Genomic DNA, 21,124 nt, shown 5'->3' with positions numbered 1-21,124 from the left:
AATCATACTTTTTAATTACTTTCTTTTAGATGATCTTCAAATTTGGAGTAAATTTTCCACGCAAAGTTCCGATCATTGATCTAAATCGCCTATAAATGTAAGATTGATCAACCATAGACCCTATCTGAGATTTTTAAAATGTGAATGGAGCAATCACAATATAAGTCAATGTTACAATACGATCAATCAAAAATTAAATAGATTGATTATGAAGCTAAAAAACATATACTACTACTATAGAGTCAATCATGTCAGAATCAATGATAACCAAAAATTTAAAATTAAAGAGGCCATCTTCTAGAGTTTGGAACTCTGAAATGCCTCCATATCCATTTCTCATATGTTTCTGAGTTTCTCCATTGCTTCTCCATAAGTGCTTCCCTATAATTAAAAAATTAGTATATTCATTCATTTCACTTTTTTTATCATAAGTTTTTTTAGTCAGCTTTTCAATGTACGTATGAAATAAATAAGGAGACTTATGACTTCTATGAATTTAATCAATAATTCAGTATGGATGAAAGCCTATTTAGAGATTGTGTGTGTGTGTGTGTGTGTGTGTGTGTGTGTGTGAGAGAGAGAGAGAGAGAGAGAGAGAGAGAGAGAGAGAGATCACTTGTTGTGCTTGAGATGGTGAGTTGAAGTCATACAACAAACTTGCTTCAGAAAGCTTCATGGAGAGAAACTAAATGCACAAAAAAAATCCACATTAATTGCGTAATAGAATAATTAATTAATTTATATAAACACTATATACATCTTACATCAATCTGATTGTGCAACGAATTTATATAGTTAATTATCTCATCCAACATCACAGCCATTCCCATCATCTGCAGACAATTTTAATTCTTTCATTATTTTAACATAAACTAGAAGAATAAATATAATCATAAATGGAATTAAATATTCTAATGGAAAAAAAAAAAATTTAATTAATAACTACCTTGTATGTGTGTGTGTGTGTGTGTGAGAGAGAGAGAGAGAGAGAGAGAGAGAGAGAGAGAGAGATCACTTGTTGTGCTTGAGATGGTGAGTTGAAGTCATACAACAAACTTGCTTCAGAAAGCTTCATGGAGAGAAACTAAATGCACAAAAAAAATCCACATTAATTGCGTAATAGAATAATTAATTAATTTATATAAACACTATATACATCTTACATCAATCTGATTGTGCAACGAATTTATATAGTTAATTATCTCATCCAACATCACAGCCATTCCCATCATCTGCAGACAATTTTAATTCTTTCATTATTTTAACATAAACTAGAAGAATAAATATAATCATAAATGGAATTAAATATTCTAATGGAAAAAAAAAAAATTTAATTAATAACTACCTTGTAGCACCCTGGGACCAGATCTTGCAAGCATCTGAATTTCTCATTTATTTTCTCTCTTCTTGACTATTTCAAACCAATAAAAAAAATGATGGTAAATATTCTCTACTCCAAACAAAATGTGAAAAATAATAAATACAATAAAAAGTAGTACAAATATGAAAGATACCCTTTCAGCCAAACTATGGCTGTCAGTTGCTTGACCTCTCTTTGCTCTAACATGAACAACTTCTTTACACTTCTCATCCACTCTCTTTCTCTTCTTCCCACCATTATTCTATCATAAAATCAAGAAAAAAATAATACTCATTCAATGTAACAAAACACAAGGGTTTAACAAATGAAAATTAAAAATATTTACTTGTGCTACCTGAGCAAGAAAACCGACATCGGGAGAGGAAGGAGTGTTGTGGTTGCATTCAAGGCCCGGTGCAAAGAAATAGGGAACCATGGGGTCGAACACCGGCTTGTTAGGCCCAATTGATCTTAAGATTAGATCGTCGTAGGAGATTGGAGTTTCTTGATTGGAAAAGGACATGATTGGAACACCATTTGTGTTAAAATGGAAGCCTTCTTGGTTTGAATTCATTTAAGATCTTGGATGAATGGATCTTGAAATAATCGTTTGATTTGAATGTGTATATATATATATAGGTATTAATAGGGTTTTAAGTTGAAGTGTAAGTTTTTGGTGTTTATGAAATGTAACTTTCAACTTTTTTGACTAAAATATTTTAGCTTTTTTGCCCATCTAACTATGTTGTTTATCCATTCATGGGAAAAAATTAAAAAGGAAAGAATTGGATTGATTTTCATTGATGCAATTTTCATTAATGGAGCTGACACCATTCGTTGTCTTTGTTACATTCGATTTTGGAAATGGGAAAAGGATTTTGGTGATGGATATGCAAGTGACCAAGAATATCTTGGTATGTGACTTGATAAGACATATAACAATTTGAGAAATAAAATAACACATATTTAGATACAAATTTGTGTAAGTGGCGTCTATCTTAATAATAAATGTATGTGATCAAATTTTGTACAACCAAAATCTAATTTATTTGACAAAAAAATAGGTTTATTTATGCATTTAATTAAAATATTTAGATACATATATAGTACATGAAAAGTGTATAATATTGTGGTCATATATTTATGATTTTTGTATTATTTTTTTATTTTTTTAGAACTATAAATGTAATTAGTGCATACTTTAATTCAAATTTTAAAAACAATAGAAAGAAAATTCAAATATAAATATAAAAAATGAGTTTAAAGGCTAATAAGTCTTTTTAACTTATCCACTTTCTATATTTATAATTTTAATATATAATTAATAATCAAATTATTAATATAACCTTATTTTGGTTGTACAAAATTTGGTTGTTTATCATTATTCTTATCTTAAACCCAAAAGCATATCAAAGAACTTATGGAATTGACAATGATGCCGAAAATGCCAAAAACATTAATGGTCTCGAAATGACTTAAAATTTAGGGATCGCAAAACAAGCTGAGGAATCAAATTCATCAATACACCATGATGAACAATGGAATTTGGTCATCGAACATCATTTAAAGGGTGAAATCGTCATAATATTATTTTTCTAATTTTTTAAATTTTCGTATTTTCGTTTTGTTTCTTTTTAAGTTCATAGGATTTCTGGACCACTCATAAACTAGGAATTCCATTATTTTACAATTAGTTCTAATATTACTAATAAATATATAACCGGGCCGTTAGTTATTATAACAATGAAGCTACACTCCGTCGTCATTGTTCGAACACCGGAGTTAGCGACGGCCTACGGGACAATCCATCATCAAATTAAATATAGTCACATTATATGGTCGTTTTCATAATGGTAATTAGTAATGGTCTTTACTATGAATGAAATGGATAGAATTGCATAATTAGTTCGTTATCCATAAATAGAATATTGTTAGATTAGTTAATTAGGTAAATCATGTTATCCACGTCCTCCAAATTATTTGGGTTAAAGTTCTTGATGAACTAAAAACGTTGCAATGTTTGGATGCCTTTCTATTAATAGTTATATATAAAACTCCACTCTTTAATCATGAGGGTTAGAATATTGTGGTACTTTGCAACTCGCGGCATGTGACTTGTTTTTCTAATTGAAGAGCTTTGTGTATACGAGTATCTTTATTATTTGACTAAATTTTGGAGCTTAGTTACCAACTTTTTACTATATTTTGGAGCTTAGTTCCAATTTTTACATAATTTACACCTCAAAAAACAACATATAATTAGCATAGATACTAGTATGAATGAGTGAGATTTTATGAGTATGTTCCTCTTTCTCTAAGTCCGGGAACGTGCGAGCTCTTACCGTATGTTTGATTTGTTGGCTAGTTTGTATGTGCGGGTGTTTTTCTTGGTTTCTGTTATAGTTTTGCTTTGTCTCTTGTTTGAGTGCTTTCAATTTTACCAAGGATGTCAATATGCAGACTTGTAGGGATCGAGTTAGTTTTTCTTTTGTTATTTGTTTGTCATTATTTTTTTAGCAAATCCTTGTTAATTGTCTTAATAGATGAACTTTTCCTTATATTTTGAGTATTTTCCTTATATGAAAAGAAACAATCTATACCATACATATGTCTACCAAATAATATATAGTAGTACTATATTAAATCACATATAGTCTGCCAAATAATATGAAAATGAATATAAGTTTTGAAAGAAATTCTATCTCTTGCACATTTATTAATCCATATACATACACACGGTTCATTACCTTTCTTGCTTAAGCAAAGGACCGAATGGAATATGGTTGTAAAAAAAATTATGCCTAAACTTAGATGCATAGGGACATGGGTGATTGTCCTCATTAATTTCAAACAACATAGGGTATGGGTGAGCAAAGAAAAATCTTGCTTTAATTATTCAAGATAATCTACTAAGATTCTTGGAATTGATTAATATTTTTGAAAAAAAAAACTTTATTAAGATAAACAATGGGTACTTGAAATCCGGACAACAAAAACAAATGCAACACTTATTAGTCTATTGAGCTCAAAATCTCTACGTATGTATAGTTGAAATCCGACTATAATTATATTTAAGATGAGAGAACTGAGAAAATGAAAGTAGACTGAATTATTTATTAAACGGATTAAAAAAATAATAAGACTATTATTTAGGGACAGAGAGAGTAATACTTTAATATAAGGATGCCAAAATTTTCATTTAAGTGTGATGCAAAATTGAGCCAGTCGCTCTGATTTTATATCATAGATTTTAATTAGAAGAAAATTATAAAATTTAATGTAGTAAATTCGAATTTTTGGATGTTACGTTTTCTTTTATATTTTAGTTTCGTTCCATATAAACGCTTCTATTTAATGATACTTCTTCATTAATTGATTTTTGGTTACTCTAGAAATTAAATATGTTTACCGTTGACTATTTCTATAGAAGTATTCGAATTAAACGAATAAAATACTCTTGGCGGATCGGCCCAACAAGAGTTCTACAATAAGGTTTGGGCCTCATTATTTAAGTTTAAAAAGGAAATAAATTATTGGGCTAAAAAAATAAAATGTTGAAATTGGCTTTTGAAAATGAAGTTTACTTCCGGCCTAATTGGTGCCGGGTGAGGAGTGACGGGGTTGGGTTGAGACGATGGTGAGGTCGTGGGTAAGAGGCTAGGGCTTGGTAAACAGTTAACGGGGCTCGTAGTATGATTTATGTCTGCAATTCTGTGAATACGATTTTATTTTTTTTATTTTATTCTTAAAGTAAGTAATTAGATAGATAACTAGGTTTTGATCGGTTCACTTACATCCGAACTCAACTTATAAATAGTTGAAACCAAACCCTAATTCGAGTTCAGACCGAACCGAAACCACTCAATACGGTTTTTAGAAGCCAGTTCAAGTGCTTACTGCTCACCCATATATGTTGTAATATGTCAATCGACGTAGATGAAAGTAAACCTTTCTATATGTGGTTAAATTCCATTTTCCTCTAATACATGTGTAAATTAATAAATATCTACTATAGCATTCGATTTAATTTAATAAGTTCATTTATTTTATTGTAAATCTCAAAAATATCAGTTAGACAATGGCAAAATCATCCCATACATCGTTGGATACTCTGTCTATGTTGTTATATGTATGTGTGTCAGTGTGTATGTGTGAAAATTGTGTCATTGTCAACTCCATGACTGTAACATACCTTCACAGGTTTTTTGCCAAAAACCTATTTCAACAAAAAAGGGGTTAGATTTTTAAATGGATGAGTTTTCCACATCATATTTATCCACTCATGATATAATTCTATCTTTTTTCTCTCTCTTGTCGACGTGGCTCTATGTGTTCCTTTACTGAAGTTTTACATTTATAGAAACCAACAAAAAAAAAAATTATGTCCAAAAATAGCTGTGCTTGTAGAGGCAATTTTAAAAAGGGAAATTAATATTTTTTCAATAATTCATCTATATATATATATATGTTCTTGAAATTGCTAGATTTTTATGGTATCTAAGAATATTTAAACAGAATGTGCTGTTTCAGACATGGTATGGATAACATGATGGATTTCTCAAGAATTTCCCATACCTACACCATTAAAATGAAAATTTGGATTTTTGCTCAATGTTGGAGATATTGTAGATTTGTAGGTACGGTGATCTTGTTGAACTATATGATAAAATAATTCGAGAATGTTACATAGTGTGATACTATTATTCTAATTTCTAGGCATATATGCCTAAAATATCTTTTTGATAAACAAGGTAGCTCATTTCAATTGAGAAGTTAAAAATACAATATGTGATAATGTGAATGTGAATGTGTATGTTATAGTACGCCTATATATTAGTAGTAATTTTAATACTATCAACTACTAAGGTTCATCAAATTAAGTTTGCCTATTACTATATTGAAGCATGCTTATGTGTCAACTAAGACTGATAATTATGCAATTCTCATACATATTCGATCTACATGATTCGAACATAATCATATTGTATAATTGATGCAATTCCAGCTGACAAAGTTGAAAAAGTAACAATCTCGGACTTAAAATTCGCACAAAACTTGCGAAACGAGGTGTAAAATCGAACTCAGCACGCCTCCACGGGAAGTCGTTTGAGAGGTGAAAACATCATTTTACTATTTTCCACATTTTAGGTTATTTTTAGATTTTATTTCATATTTCCTTTTCGTTTTAGGGTTTGGCCGCATATAAATAATGGGAACTGTTTTTTTGCAATCAGTTTTTTTATATGGAATCAAAGAATTTTCAAGAAACTATAGTTTTTTAAAATTCTTGCATAGTTTAATTATTCTTGCAGATCAATTGACATCAACAATAGTCAATACACAAATTATCACCAAATCAAATCTATCAAACAATATTTATATTTTTAGGCTAACAATAAATATCTGAATAGCTTTACTTCCATTATAGAAAAGTTTCCATCTTTAACACCAAAATCATTACCATATTTTATCTCCCATCACTATTATTTTTTGGAATTGGGGACCATGATTTATAGACTTCGAACAGTATTATCAAAAAGAGACAATTCTTTCAAAAGGGGTCTCATTCAATCTTCTTCTTTCTTCTATTTTTTTGCCTTTTTCTTCCGCAATAAAAAAATATACAAATTAGAAAATACTGGATTAATACTTGTACTCATCCATGAAAAAGCTCACTAGAATCCTGCAATCTGAAATCCAGCCAATCAGTAACCTAAAATTACGATAATATTTATCCTTTCAACCAATGAGAGAAGAGATAAGGTCCTTTGTGGGCCCAAAAGTGCAAAGCCCATAAAAGTGTGGAAAAAGTGTATAGTATATAGTTTTTAAAAAATAGAGCAAAAGTGCATCTAGTGGGCCCGACTCCAATTTAAATTATTGCCCTTAAAAATTGGACTTCATTATATAAACATGAAATCCTAACACATTTTTTCTTGCCTTTTCCTTGCAGCCTTTTACATGATTGCTTTTAATTTCATTTTTTCCCAAGTGTTCATATAAACTCATACTTATATATATACACACATACACATACCAAAAAAGAGAAATTCAATGGTTTCTTCAGACAAAAAATTGGCTAATATTGTTGGAGGCAAATCAGTTAGGGCTTGCGATAGCTGCATTAGAAAACGTGCCACGTGGTATTGCACGGCCGATGATGCATTCCTATGCCAATCGTGCGACTCCACAGTCCACTCAGCGAACCCTCTCGCCCGCAGGCATGAGAGAGTTCGCCTAAAGACCGTGTCGCCCTCGGTCAAACCTCCTTTTGACCGTGGACTCAGAATCTCTGTGCCTTCCTGGCATCAGGGTTTCACTAGGAAGGCACGGACCCCGAGAAAGGGCAAGCACTCCAAGTGCGGCCCTACTGACGGGGGATCCCTCAGCAGCGACCGCACCCACAACCACCTCGTCCCGGAGCTCTCGGGCGAGGAGAACTCGCATGACGAGGAGCAATTGCTCTATCGGGTCCCAATTTTCGACCCGTCGGTGGCCGAATTGTGCATTTCGGTGAACTCGAACGAGGCCGTCGTCGGGAACCCGAACGACGGGGAGATCACGCCGGGTTCCGCGCCCGGATTCGACGGGTTTCTTCCGTCGGAATTGGATCTTGCCGAATTCGCGGCGGATGTTGAGAGTTTGCTAGGGAAAGGGCTTGATGAGGAGGCGTTCGACATTGAAGGGCTTGGGATTTTGGATGATGAGAGGGAGAGGGAGAGGGAGAGGGAGAGTTGTTTGGGGAGTGAGAAAGTGAAAGTTGAGCATGATGAGGAGTTTGATCATCTAAATATTGATGGTGAATATATTGGTGTTGGGAGAGAAACATTCGAGTTGAATTTCGACTATGATTCTCCAATAAATGGTGAAGATGAGGAAATGGATACTAAAGAAATAAGCATGGAGCAAATTTTTGGGAGCAATTTTGAAGATTCTAGCAAAGTCTTTGATCATGGTGATGATGATGCTAAGAAGATTTTCTTGAGGCTAAACTACGAGGGAATTATGTCGGCGTGGGACGAGGAGAAGTCTCCGTGGACGACCGGGGAGCGACCGGAGGTGAACCCTAACGATTGGCTGTCCGATTTCGCGGTATGTATGATTTAATTAAGCATGTTACATTTTAGTGCACCGATTGATAAATGTCACATATTTCATTTCAAAAGTTTCTAAATTTGACTTTTTTTTTTTTACTCGATTGTAGGGCACGTGTGGGGCGGTACATGTCTACGGAGACATCGGGATGATGGGCGGGCAGCAGGCGGGTGCGGGGGGCGACGGAGGGAGAGAAGCGCGGGTGTCGAGGTACAGAGAGAAACGGCGGACAAGGTTGTTTTCGAAGAAAATAAGGTACGAGGTTCGGAAATTGAATGCGGAGAAGAGGCCTAGGATGAAAGGGAGGTTTGTGAAGAGAGCAAATTTTGTGGCATCGGCGGCTTTAGCTTTGATCAATAAATAGGGTTTTGTTTTAACTGTCAAATTTCGTGTTAACTTTTTGTTAACTGCCTTAATGAATATTTTTGTGTATAGCAATTGTTTATTAATCTTTTGCAGAAGCTAAATTTTTTCCAACCTAAATTGATTGATTTTATTGACAGAGTCGATTCAATTTCAAAGACTCCTTGTAATTAAAATTCATACTAATTACTATTTGGCTCATATTGTAAATAAATAGTGCATTTTCCAACTTAAGTTGATTAATTTTTTTTGATGGAATCGCTCTAATTTCCAAGATTCCTTATAATGAATATAAAATTATACTTCTTTCTAACTACAACTTTAAAAAAAATTAAAAACCTTAGACTAATCATCATCGACAACTTCCATTTATAGTACTACTATAAAATTCTAAAAACTCCCATCACAAGCTTGTAAGTGTAAGTGTAGTAGTAACATTCTTGATATAGATATATGATTGTAAGAAAACTATATAATTAAGAGGGGCAAATGGGATTCAATAATTTTTATTTTTATTTTCAAATAACCATTATATAATTGTTAGTTGAATATGCAAGTGTGTTTAAAGGAACAAAAAGTGAGTGATAATGGCCCTCCATGTTAAATTCAAATCTTGGAACTTTGTGACAATAAGAGAGGTGTTGACATCCATGAATGGTACCTTTTGGATTTATAAATTAAAAAATAGGAAACATAAGCTAGTTGCAGATGTGACCTTTTCTACTAAGAAAATGACTAATCAATGAAAAGTATAAATATCTTCAAACTTTTTCTTCATGAAATAAATATCTTCACATTTCTCTAATTTACGTATATTATTATAGAGTGAGGGCGTTTCTTTGTGGACAATGCTATGGCCTTTTGTTGGGCTGGTGAATAGAATGGAGGCTATACGATTTGTTTGGGCTTTAAGAGCATCTTTCAATGGCCCGTTATAGTTTGGGCTTTTTTTTGAGCCCGTGATACTGTACATCTTTCGGTTAGATGTAATTTCCTTCAATACAGATCTCATATATCCTTTTTGGTTTATTTTTCATAGGGGTGGCAAATCGTGCGTGTCGGGTCGTTATCGTGTCGACACGATAACGACACGAACACGATAACAACAAACACGAACACGACCCGTTAAGAAAACCTCAAACACGAACACGAACACGACCCGCTACCCTCAGACACGAACACGACACGAACACGACACGAACCCATTAACGACACGAATTGTTTCGGGTCAACACGACACGAACACAACACGAACCCATTAATGACACGAAAATAAGTATTGAAAAATGAAAATAATAAGAATAATAATATTAAAATATTATGTGTTAATAAGAATAATAATATTAAAATATTATTTGTTAACGGATAACACGAACACGACACGAACACGCATTGTTAACGGATAACACGAACCCGACACGAACACGACACGAACACGACACGAAATTTTCGTGTCCTTAATGGGTCGACCCGATAAGGACACGAACACGATAAGCTCTGACCCAAACCCATTAATTTCGTGCCGGTTCGTGTCGTGTTATCGTGTTGTGTCAAAAATTGTCAGCCCTAATTTTTCACATTTACATTTTATTATATTTATGAATGAGTATCACAACCCATCACTCATTTTATTTGTTCACACTTTATTATAAAATTTATATAAAAATGAGATTCACGTCACACTAATTTTGATGATCAATTCATATTCTTTAGCAGAAGATGAGTATTCCTTATTCATTATTCACAAACTTTTATAAAACTAATACTACTATGGAAAACATTTTTCTTTATGCTTAATCTTATTTTGCCCATTGGGCGTGAAGTTATTTAGAAAGCCCAAATAATTCCCTATATTCACATTGGGCTTGATAAGCCTCTCTATTATAATATAGGATTGTGATTTCAAATATGGATTATTTTTCTTTTACTCCTCTCCTTTCTTGAATGAATGAACATTTGATTTTTCAGTTATGTAGCAAATTGCTTACCAAGTTATAAGTGTGTGATTAATGTGTGTGAGTTGGCCTCAACGTAGATTGTTTAATGTCTGAAACTAAAAGTCTTGAATTCAAGTCTATCATGATGCGACCTTCAAATTTCTGTCTATTTATCCATAAAAAATTATTACCTCCGTCCCACAAAGATTGTCCCAATTTTCCATTTCCATCTGTCCCACAAAATTTGTCTCATTTCACTTTTTACTATTTTTTTATAGTGTACCTCATATTCCATTAACTCATTCCTACTCACATTTTATTATAAAACTAATATATAGTATAAAAGTATAACCCAAATTCCACTAACTTTTTCAATTCACTTTACATTACATTTCTTAAAACTTGTACCCGAACAAAGTAAGACAATCTTTATGGGATGGAGGGAGTACAATCAAAATGGACACTTTAACTAATGATTATAATTATACTCCTAACATACTCCATATATCTTATGTGAGACTTGAAAGTGAAAATTTCATATTGACAACCAATAGCAAGCAAAATGAGACATGATTAATGGTTGATTAGATGGTTAATAACAAACGGTGGCACCAGCATTTAAATGCACGTAGACATAATAAAAGAATAAAAAAATAGAAATCCAATAGTAATGAGTAGTGTTTGGCAGAGAATGGGACAGAAGGATTTCAATTTGATGCCATTCCAAAGCACTACCAAACAAGCCCTTCCCAGAACACTAATTAAACTCACTCAGCTTTTTCGACTTTGATCCGCCGCACAATACGTGACTTTTTCTTACCTCGATTTTCATCTCTCTCTCTCTCTCCTCTTTCTCTCTCTTCAAAATCTTCACAGTTGCAGTTTCATGGATAGGACTTCACTGCATTAAAAACCAAGTAAAGGCGATGCAGATTTGACTATAAAGAGAATTGTCCATGCTTTTATTTGTTGATTCATAAACCGTACAATTATTTTATAGTAAAATTTTTCATTTTCAAAATTGAAGTGATTTTGATTACTAAAACATCCAAGTCAAAAGCATATAAGTGAGTTAGGGTTTAGATAAATTTTGCCATGATTTTAAGATACTCTATGGAGTATACACAGAATATTCTTGTCTTATACTCCCTTCGTCCGTGAATATTAGTCCCGTTTTTCCATTTTAGTCCGTCATCGAATAGGAGTTCTGGTTTAATTTTACTCGAATTCTACTGACTTTTTTTCCACAAACTTTTTTTAACAATTTTCAAAACTCGTGATAGAAAAAAACGAGACTTCTAATGGCGGACAAACGAAGTATCAAGATATATGAAACTTTCATAAGTACGTACTATTATGTTTTGAATAGGATATTATAAGTGTAGTGCACTACTCCAATTTATCACAATACACTGTACACACTTTTATAGTAGTAGTGGTACAGTATATAATTAGGTTTGATGTGCACGAGTAATTTTTATGATGATGGCCTTTTGTTGTACTCCCTCCGTAAGATATTTATGAGTCTCATTTCTTAGCAGCACGAGTTTTAAAAAATGTTAAGAAAGTGGGTGGAAAAAAGTTAGTGGAATAAAGGTCATACCTGTATGTATTAATTTTAAATGAAATGTGAGTGGATTGAGTTAGTGAAAGGTGAGACCCTATTACTTTTTATGGTAAAAGTGAACTGGGACTCCTATTCGCGGACAGTGAGAGTATTTTTGGTTATACTTAGTTTTTATAGAGGAGTTCATGTTTAGAAGTATTGCAATTAGGCCTTAGTAGATGGTTGCTTCATGATAAATCATGTGCTTCTTATCTTTGTTAATTTCTTTGTAATCGGCTAAAGCCGCAGTTTATTAGTACTAATGAAAAGAGTGTGGATTTGTGATGCTTAGAGTTTTTATCGAGGAGTTCGTGTTTTAGAAGTGTCGCAATTAGGTTCCAGTAAGACGCTTGATAATAAAGTATGTTTCTTATATTTGATAGTTTTGTAAACAGCTAAAATTGCTGCTAACAAAAAAATATGTGGAGTTGTGAATATAAAAATTGTGCTAATTGTATCTATTATTTGCAAAATCCTCCCCAAGATTGCATTTGGAGATGCTCTAGTATTAAAATTTGCTGCACCAAAACCCATTCTCAACAACACGACTAATTCTTAGCCCAAAAAGGTTTCCTCAAACTATTCTCTGTCTTTTTATTTCATCAACTTTTATGTCAACAAATAAAAGTTTAAATATAAATAAAATCTCCAAATATGAAAACTTTAAACTTGATATACCCGGTATGTCCCTGACATTAATTTGTTTTTATTCATTGATATGGATTTGTCTGTGTAATTTTTTTATGAGTAGAAGACAAAAAGTTCACTGCAAAAAAAACTAAATATTTATTAATAAATACATAATCTGAGTAAATTACATTTCAACTGATGTTCTGGATCGCACTGTCTTGTCAAAATATGACTGATTAATTGACTAATTTCTTTTCATTGACTTAACTCATTTTTTTTCTTCTTTTTAAAATTTTCATTATTTTTTTGGTAATTATATTCAGTAATTTATTTCTCACTATATGTTTGCATCTTGCCCGGTGCAACTATTCTAATTTCGCAAAGAATAAAACCCTTTTTTTTTACTAATATATGCTCAATTTTGGACCCAAATTAATCAAGAAATATGAGAACCCTAATTGAATTCTTCAATAATAAATTATGTAGTTGGATTCCTGAATTCTTAAATAATACTAACAAAATGCAGTTGGATTCCTTGCAAGCTCATGTATTTCAACTTTATACCATGATTAAAAATTATTTTGTCAAATTAGAATATCTAACTCAAAAAATGAAAAATTGAACATAGAATATGCAATTGGACTCATCTTCCAAGAAATGTGGAGCAGCCGCCTCATACATATATTAATTCCTTCAATCCGAATTTTACTCCATTAAATTAAGGGTTCCTCATTCATTATTAATTGGGTTATGATTAATCTCTTTCTTTTCTTTTTGTTTATCAGGAATATTTTACACTATTTTCAAATAGTATTAATTTTCTTTTACAAACCATTGTTACATTAAATGAAAATTTTATTTTTATTGTAACTCATAGTCACTCAAAGAAGCAAGACAGTGACAATGCAAGGAATCTGAGACATAGGTCAAAAATAACACAAATATGCTTATGATGTATTTTCAAACAAAAAAAGTTTACCTCAAAATATAAACTTACCCATTGTGGAAATATGAGCTAATAAAGTGACAAGAATCCAGATGCTCTGACTAAATTGGAAATACTAAGACTACAAGCAATACTATAATTGCTAGCCATGTCTGAATTCTTCGTAAAGTCATACATTAGAATCCCAAATCTTTAGAATCTGATCAAAACCAGAATCTTTTTGCCCTAATTGTGAAAGGTGGTGTTTGCTTTTCTATGAGTTCAGTGAAAATGCATTACAAGATACAGCAAATTCTTGCAAAGAAAAAGATAGTTAACAGTGTCAATTTCTCAATACTCCTATCATTTTTCAAATTGTCTATCTACTGATAACACGTCTCAAACTTCGATCAAATTTAATTTAATTTGACAAAAAAAACCCATGAATTTTAGTCGCATTCCTACTAGTTCGCAAATTAAAAATCATCCCGGAAAACTATGAAATTTGAATTTGTTCGCAGTAGTATATTGCTGATATTTTTTTACCAATTGATGTTTTCTTTTTGAATAGACTACATTGTTCGTTCATTGCTAGAGACTTCCTACATTTCGCGGCTGTAATATCAAATCCAAAAATTTCCCCGTACGTGTGATAATTGCAAACAAAATAAACTGCGTGATTTTTCCGACAAATTTTGAAAGTTGCAAGAAAGAGTGAAAAATCACTAAATTTCATGATTTCCGGTAATTTTATCTTGAATGAAAAACAATACTCCTACATACACTCCCTTTTCTTCAATTAATAGTGTGAAGTAATTTTCTTTTCTTAAATTAGTATTGTGTAACAATTTTGTTGATAAACCGACAAATTATTCCAAGAAGAGGATCAACAAAACACACACTATGCCACACACATAGATACTCTCATGTATAATACTCCATATATATAATTATATAAATGAATGAAGAGCAATTACAGTAATTAAATGGTGATTTATTAAAAAGCAAGAGCATAAAAGTGGAAGAAAATAAGGTCCTATATACAGCTAGCAGGATCTTAATAACCAAAATACCAACGGTTTACCCCTTGGAATTTGAGCAGCAACGACAAGCAAAACGTGGGTATTTTGGACAAATGATACAAGTCCAAGAAATTAAACATAATTAAGAGATGATTAATTAAAAGCAAAACTCCACTAATTATGCAGAGGATCTGGGCAGCTCGGTATCTTCCTCTTGTAATCTTCGTAGTTTCCATTTGCTGCGGCGGTGGCGTTGTTGAGATCGGAGATTCTCCTATCGAAATACTCTCTGAATTTCTGCGTCTGGCTCTTCTCCGGCGGGTAAATCCTGATGGCGGTGGAAAAAATCATGATGTGGAGGAGAGAGATGATGAGGAGAATCGCTAGTCGTGTTTTTCCGCCGGAAAACGACATCGCCGCCGGTTTTAGAGGCGCATTTCTCAGATTGAGATTGAGATAACTCTGTTTCTCTCTCTTTAACTATCTATCTTTGATTGAATCTGTAATGGAACACACGCAGCAGCTTCAGTATTTGGAGTGTGAATTAACGGCTTTGATCTTTCTTTACATACTTACTGAGAGAGAGAGAGAGAGAGGGGTGTATCATGTATGTATACATGCACGGGTGGGACCCACTGATGGAAACGTATATCCAACTAGCATTGCTTTGTCGATCGGTTTTAGGGAATTAATTAATCACTTGCTAGATTAGGGAGTATTAGATTTTCTTAGTCTAGATATGCACTCCTTATTAATACTATTCTTACTATTAAGTATGCTCACGAACTTATGTTGATGGATCCACGAAATAAAATTATGTGGACTCGTATTTCTCTTATAGTCGAAATCTGCTATATTCTCCTTTGTCACACAACTTATTGGACGACGACTTGTATGTTAACAGGTCAGAATATTGTTCTCTAATCGAAAAATAAACAAATTAATACACAACTAAAAGGAGGGCTGGGATGCTGGTGCGGATTGTCAGATCGATTAGCGGCATGCTTCATAGCTTGGATGAATACTCCTCTACTCAAGTTTGACCAAAATAACTTTGAAATTCTATATTCTTCATTATTGCTTGGTCAATTTGGAAGATTCAGAATAAGGATTAATTGGAATTGATTGTGGATTAAAAGTTGGTGTCCGAGTTTCACTATACCTAAGGAATTCGTTACCGACGACTGAAGTGACCTCAGAAGTTGGACCGAAGGGTAAGGTACTTTGATCTGTTTGCCTCCTGTTCCTTTGGATTTCTGTGTTTGCTTTGTCATTTCTTTCTATGATTGGTTTGAGTTTATTAGCAATATGCTAATTGTTGCTTTTAGTTGGTTTTGATGTTTTTTTTTATCTTGTCATAGACTCATGGAGATGTTTCCTCCTGGATTTTTACTTACCACCATTTGATATAATAACTATAAACTTGGAATAAATTTTCTCTAGATTGAATCTCACTAACGTGAAATTCTTTTTATAAGATTCGGTCTTGTGCCTCATTTTGCCAGATATATATGCCTGACGAAATATTCATCGTACATATGTACAGTTTAATTATTTTTAATTAAGGAGTAATTAACGTTTTAATTGATAAAATTAAGAATTGAACTTAATTAGATTTGGAAAAGCATGAGACGTGGTCGACCGAAATAGGTTGGCTGGCCGGGAATCTTGCTACGGTTTTGATAAATATTTTTGTTTTCTAACGATTATTTATTTTTAATTAATATAATCTATATACATCATGTACTAAATCTACATACAATATAGATTTTGAGAATTTCATAAAACTTGACAAAATAGGATTGTACCACCTCATATTCTCAATAGTGAAACTTGTGAGCAACTTTGAAATACTAATTGTCTTTGGTTTTCATATTATGGAATTTATTGAGAATATCAAATTTTTAATTTTTAATCATCCTTCATTTAATGATAAATTCGGAAGTACTATTGAGCTGTCATAGACTCATAGTACAAGATTTTTTTAGGCAATTTACAATTGGAAATAATTGAAAATAATAATCTTAAAATTACAAATTCACCTAACTCATCAAAATCATGAAATTTTGTGACAAACAGAAATTGCAGAAAATGCCCATTCCTTGATTTATTACTGACGGCGATGTCTCTGGGAAAAATTAAATGTTGTCACGAACAATCAACAATGAAATCATCGACAAAATTCTTATGACACCTAAAAATAAGTAGTTGAATATTTATGCTTCTTAAATATGTAATGAAATCATATAACTACCAGAATAATAGAAAAATAAAGTGACATCACTATCAAGACAGCAATAATATACTAATACAACTATATAGTATAGTATTTTTTTTTTCTATTCAAATCTGTATGCTACATTCATCCAAAAATTTCAAAGAATCAAAACAAGAATGCTTCCTCACGTGTTAAACATAGGACCAGCCAATCAGTGCTAAATTAGGAGTAGTTTCAATATTTTTTTTATAACAATTTAATAATCCATGTAGCATTTAATGTTAATTATCACCAAAGTTATGAAGAGATTAAGGAATAAACAACATGCATAATGATTGACGAGTGAAAATTCACGTGCCCACTTATGGAAAAACCCAAAAATTTTCTCAGAGTTTGCACTATCAACAGCATTATAAAATAAGGTTTTCTTATAGGATTTTGTGACAAAAAGTTCTTGAAAAGTTTTGTTTAGAAAAATGCAGGGGTTGTTTGGTTGACTCTGAAAACTGTAAGGGGGGGGGATTGGGGTGGGGTGTGCACACACACACACAAAATATATGTATGTGTATATGAGATTGTGGACATATTAATAAGGTTGGAAACCTTTTAAGTTTGTACCTTAAATTTGTTTCTCTCTTGGTGTCTTCTATTGTGATTTTTGGCCATTTTGTTACAGAACATTAAATCTCAAGAATGTCTTTTACTTAATTCTATTTTACACTCTAGCTATTAGCCTCATTCCCTAATTTGCCATTTTCTTCTTGCCCACATTTGAATTATATTTTTTTTTCACTAAATAATTTGCAATTCTGCAGAAAATATAATTACTTGATTTGGCAATGGGACAGCTGCTGTATAACTCTGGACTGACATACAATTTGGGCAAAACATGTACTAATGGATTGGCAATCGAATTTAAAACAATATCTATTATAATCACTTAATTTGGATGATCATTATAATTGGTAGCATTAAACTAAAATCAAATCAACAAGTTGGAAATAAAGGAAATGATTTGACAAATTAAGTACTACTTCCTTGAACATTCAATACTAAAAATAGTTCTTGAAATCATATTACTACTATATAGGATGGTAATAAATTAAATTAAATTATGGGGTGATATATAGTAATAAAAAGAACCATATCATTATTGTAACAATTGACTTAAATATGTTAACTCGTACAAAATGTGATTTCCATTTTTATGTGCTTTGTAAGTTGCCACAAAATGAAGAAAATTTACTCATATATACATCAAATCTAATTTTGTCCTAGTAAGCTGGGTCATTAACTTCACTGGTCAGATATAATTAATTTTTTTTGGGCTTACTTTTTAAGGCCCGATCATATCAATATTTATAGCCCATAATCATATTCTTCTCCAATTTAACAAAATTGTAGTTCCATATGGTGGTAGATAAAATGCTAATAAAATAAATGTGAAATCTCAATTCAAACAATTTATTATATAGACTTGAATTTCTTCCCCAAAAGTCGGTATATCATACTAGCATATACCAACTAGGTCAAAGAAATTCTCAATATTAGACACAACATGAAAAAAATTAAAGATAAAAGACTTTTGATATACATGTATTCCCCTCTCATTTCTTTGGCTAATTATTGTTCCTCTTAAGGATCATATAGATGAAATGAAATTGATCATGTATAACAAAAAATTAATATTAAAACATAATTTTTATAATTGTCTCTCTATCTCATGGTGAATTTGGAGAAGAAGAATTGTGAGCAATTTTGAAGTCCCAAAGATCAAAATCCCACACATCTCCATAGAGAGAGTCATAAGCATTTTCTTTAGCTTCAACCTCCCAGAATGGAAACCAACAACTAGCCCATTCCATTTGCTCATCCACCCCACTCCACCGCCACGCCACCACTTCCACCTCCTCCGCCACCACCACCGCCTCTTCCAACTTTTTCGCGTCTAGTTTCGCCACTTTCTTGGCGGTTGAGGCCTCTTTTGTGACATTGCCTATTCCCCTTTTACCACTTCTACTATCCATTGATTATTGATTTTTGATTTGAAGATATCTCTCTTGCTATATGTACATATATATATATATATATATGTATTGGTGGTGAAGTCATTTTTGCAATTTTGGACTTTGACAAGAATATGTTTATTTGGAACCTAAAGCACTACTTTCACTTCATTATGCATTGAATCTTGGGACCAAAATATTTTAGTTTACAAGAAAAAGAGGTCATGTTTTAGAGACCCTCATAGTGATTAATTGCATATGCTTTAGAAGTCAGATTCTGATAGTGGATTCAAAGGGACAACTTACTATTTTTAGAATTAATGTGGATATGCTTGTTATGTTTCTTCACAATCAAATAGATACTTTCTTTATCCAATTTGGTTTTTAGGCGGCCACCGACCACTTCATGATAAGATTTTTGGATGTGAGAAGAACTATTTTCAAAGTTTGATTCTATTTTATATTTTTGTAACTTTTTATTATAATTGATGCATCTAGGAAACATAATTTATAGGGTCGAATAATGAACGATGGAAGTGCATAGAAGAACGGACGCTAACCACGAAACATAATTTATAGGGTCGAATAATGAAGAATGGAAGTGCATAGAAGAACGGACGCGAACCACATTCCCGAAAGAATGGGTGGAGTTTCTATGACTCATGACGCAGGGTCGACGACAACTTTAAATAACGAATTTGATGAAGTTTTTTGGCCCTACATTGGCCGTCGGGGATGGATCCACCCCAATAACATCTTGATCTGTCATTAGTATTGTCTATTATAATTCATAATCAATTTAATTAGCTATATATGTCATTAGTAATCATCGATACCCTGATCACTTGACATCTTTAGAATATACGTCCTGATTATTTAAAAAGTTGTTCATCCATGCAACGGATGTCTTCCTATCACATAAAATGAGATTGACTACTCAAAAATTATGATTCAGAACATGTTCGATTTAAAAGTATATTTATGATTAAATATGTAAAATGTTTGATTCTTGACATTAAATCTTATACTCCCTCCGTCCCAAGATAAGTGACCTACTTCTTTTGGGTACGAGATTTAAGGAATGGTATTTAAATAAGTTAAAGTGGAGAGAGTAAAGTATGAAAGAGGGAAAAGTAGAGGAGAGAAGAGAAAATAAAGTAGGTGGAGAATAAAGTAAGAGAGATGACTTTTTGCTAAAAATGGAAATAGGTCACTTATAGTGGGACACCCCAAAAAGGAATACAAGTCACTTATCTTGGGACGGAGGGAGTATAATTTAATTCTAGATGGATGATCAAATAAGGTACTCCAACTGAATGACATTTTAAAAAATATGATTGAAACAGACACGTATTAATGTAGTACTCCCTTCGTTCCGTGGTAGTTGAGTCATTTCATTTTTTGCACTTGTTTTAGAAAATTGATAATAAATAGTTAAAGTGGAAAAAAAGTAAAGTAAGAGAGAGAATAATATAAATAAGACTCTTATCTACCTTATTTTGTCACTTACTTTACTCTCTCTCCAATTTAACTATTTAAAACTCCTTCTGTCCGCAAATAGGAGTCCCATTTTTCCATTTTTGTCCGTTCGGAAATAGGAGTCCCGGTTCATAATTACCATAAATAGTGAAGAGGCCCCACATTCCACTAACTCATTCCACTCACATATCATTTAAAATTAATATATACAAGTGAGACATCTATTCCACTAACTTTCTTCCATCCACTTTTCTTAACATTTCTTAAAACCTGTGCCGGAGGGAGTATGATTTTTCCAAAACGAGTCTAGAAAATGAAATGACTTAATTACTGCGGAACGGAGGGAGTATAGCATACGACGTTCGGAGCATGGGTTTTTTACCATTTGTATTATATAGGGATATTCTTTGTAAAATGATTTCCTAGAGATTTTCTATTAAGAAAATGTCTTTGACAACCATATAAATGTCTTTTAAATCGATG

At 32.4% G+C, this 21,124-nt stretch overlaps 2 protein-coding genes and 1 long non-coding RNA gene across 3 annotated transcripts; 1 reads left to right on the top strand and 2 right to left on the bottom strand.

Moving 5' to 3' along the window:
- Nucleotides 1-241: 241 nt before the first annotated feature.
- On the bottom strand, nt 242-839 carry LOC125212636. Its single transcript, XR_007174763.1, has 3 exons — nt 765-839; nt 617-685; nt 242-381 (listed from the first exon to the last, which is right to left on the bottom strand). It is a non-coding gene; the product is annotated as an uncharacterized LOC125212636 (long non-coding RNA).
- A 6-nt stretch (nt 840-845) lies between these two features.
- On the bottom strand, nt 846-1,933 carry LOC125210023 (transcription factor BEE 1-like). Its single transcript, XM_048109603.1, has 6 exons — nt 1,716-1,933; nt 1,515-1,622; nt 1,346-1,411; nt 1,164-1,232; nt 1,016-1,084; nt 846-851 (listed from the first exon to the last, which is right to left on the bottom strand). Exons 1-6 carry the CDS (start codon nt 1,881-1,883, stop codon nt 846-848), a joined length of 486 nt encoding a protein of 161 aa, XP_047965560.1. The 5' UTR covers nt 1,884-1,933.
- A 5,363-nt stretch (nt 1,934-7,296) lies between these two features.
- Nucleotides 7,297-8,938, top strand: LOC125212736 (zinc finger protein CONSTANS-LIKE 16-like). The gene is made up of 2 exons (XM_048112977.1): nt 7,297-8,452; nt 8,565-8,938. The coding sequence occupies exons 1-2, from the start codon at nt 7,415-7,417 to the stop codon at nt 8,817-8,819; spliced, it is 1,293 nt and encodes a 430-aa protein (XP_047968934.1). The 5' UTR covers nt 7,297-7,414; the 3' UTR covers nt 8,820-8,938.
- Nucleotides 8,939-21,124: the final 12,186 nt, after the last annotated feature.

This window comes from Salvia hispanica, chromosome 3 (assembly GCF_023119035.1).
Source record: "Salvia hispanica cultivar TCC Black 2014 chromosome 3, UniMelb_Shisp_WGS_1.0, whole genome shotgun sequence".
NCBI classification, from domain to species: domain Eukaryota; kingdom Viridiplantae; phylum Streptophyta; class Magnoliopsida; order Lamiales; family Lamiaceae; genus Salvia; species Salvia hispanica.
This window is presented reverse-complemented; position numbering and strand designations above follow the sequence as displayed.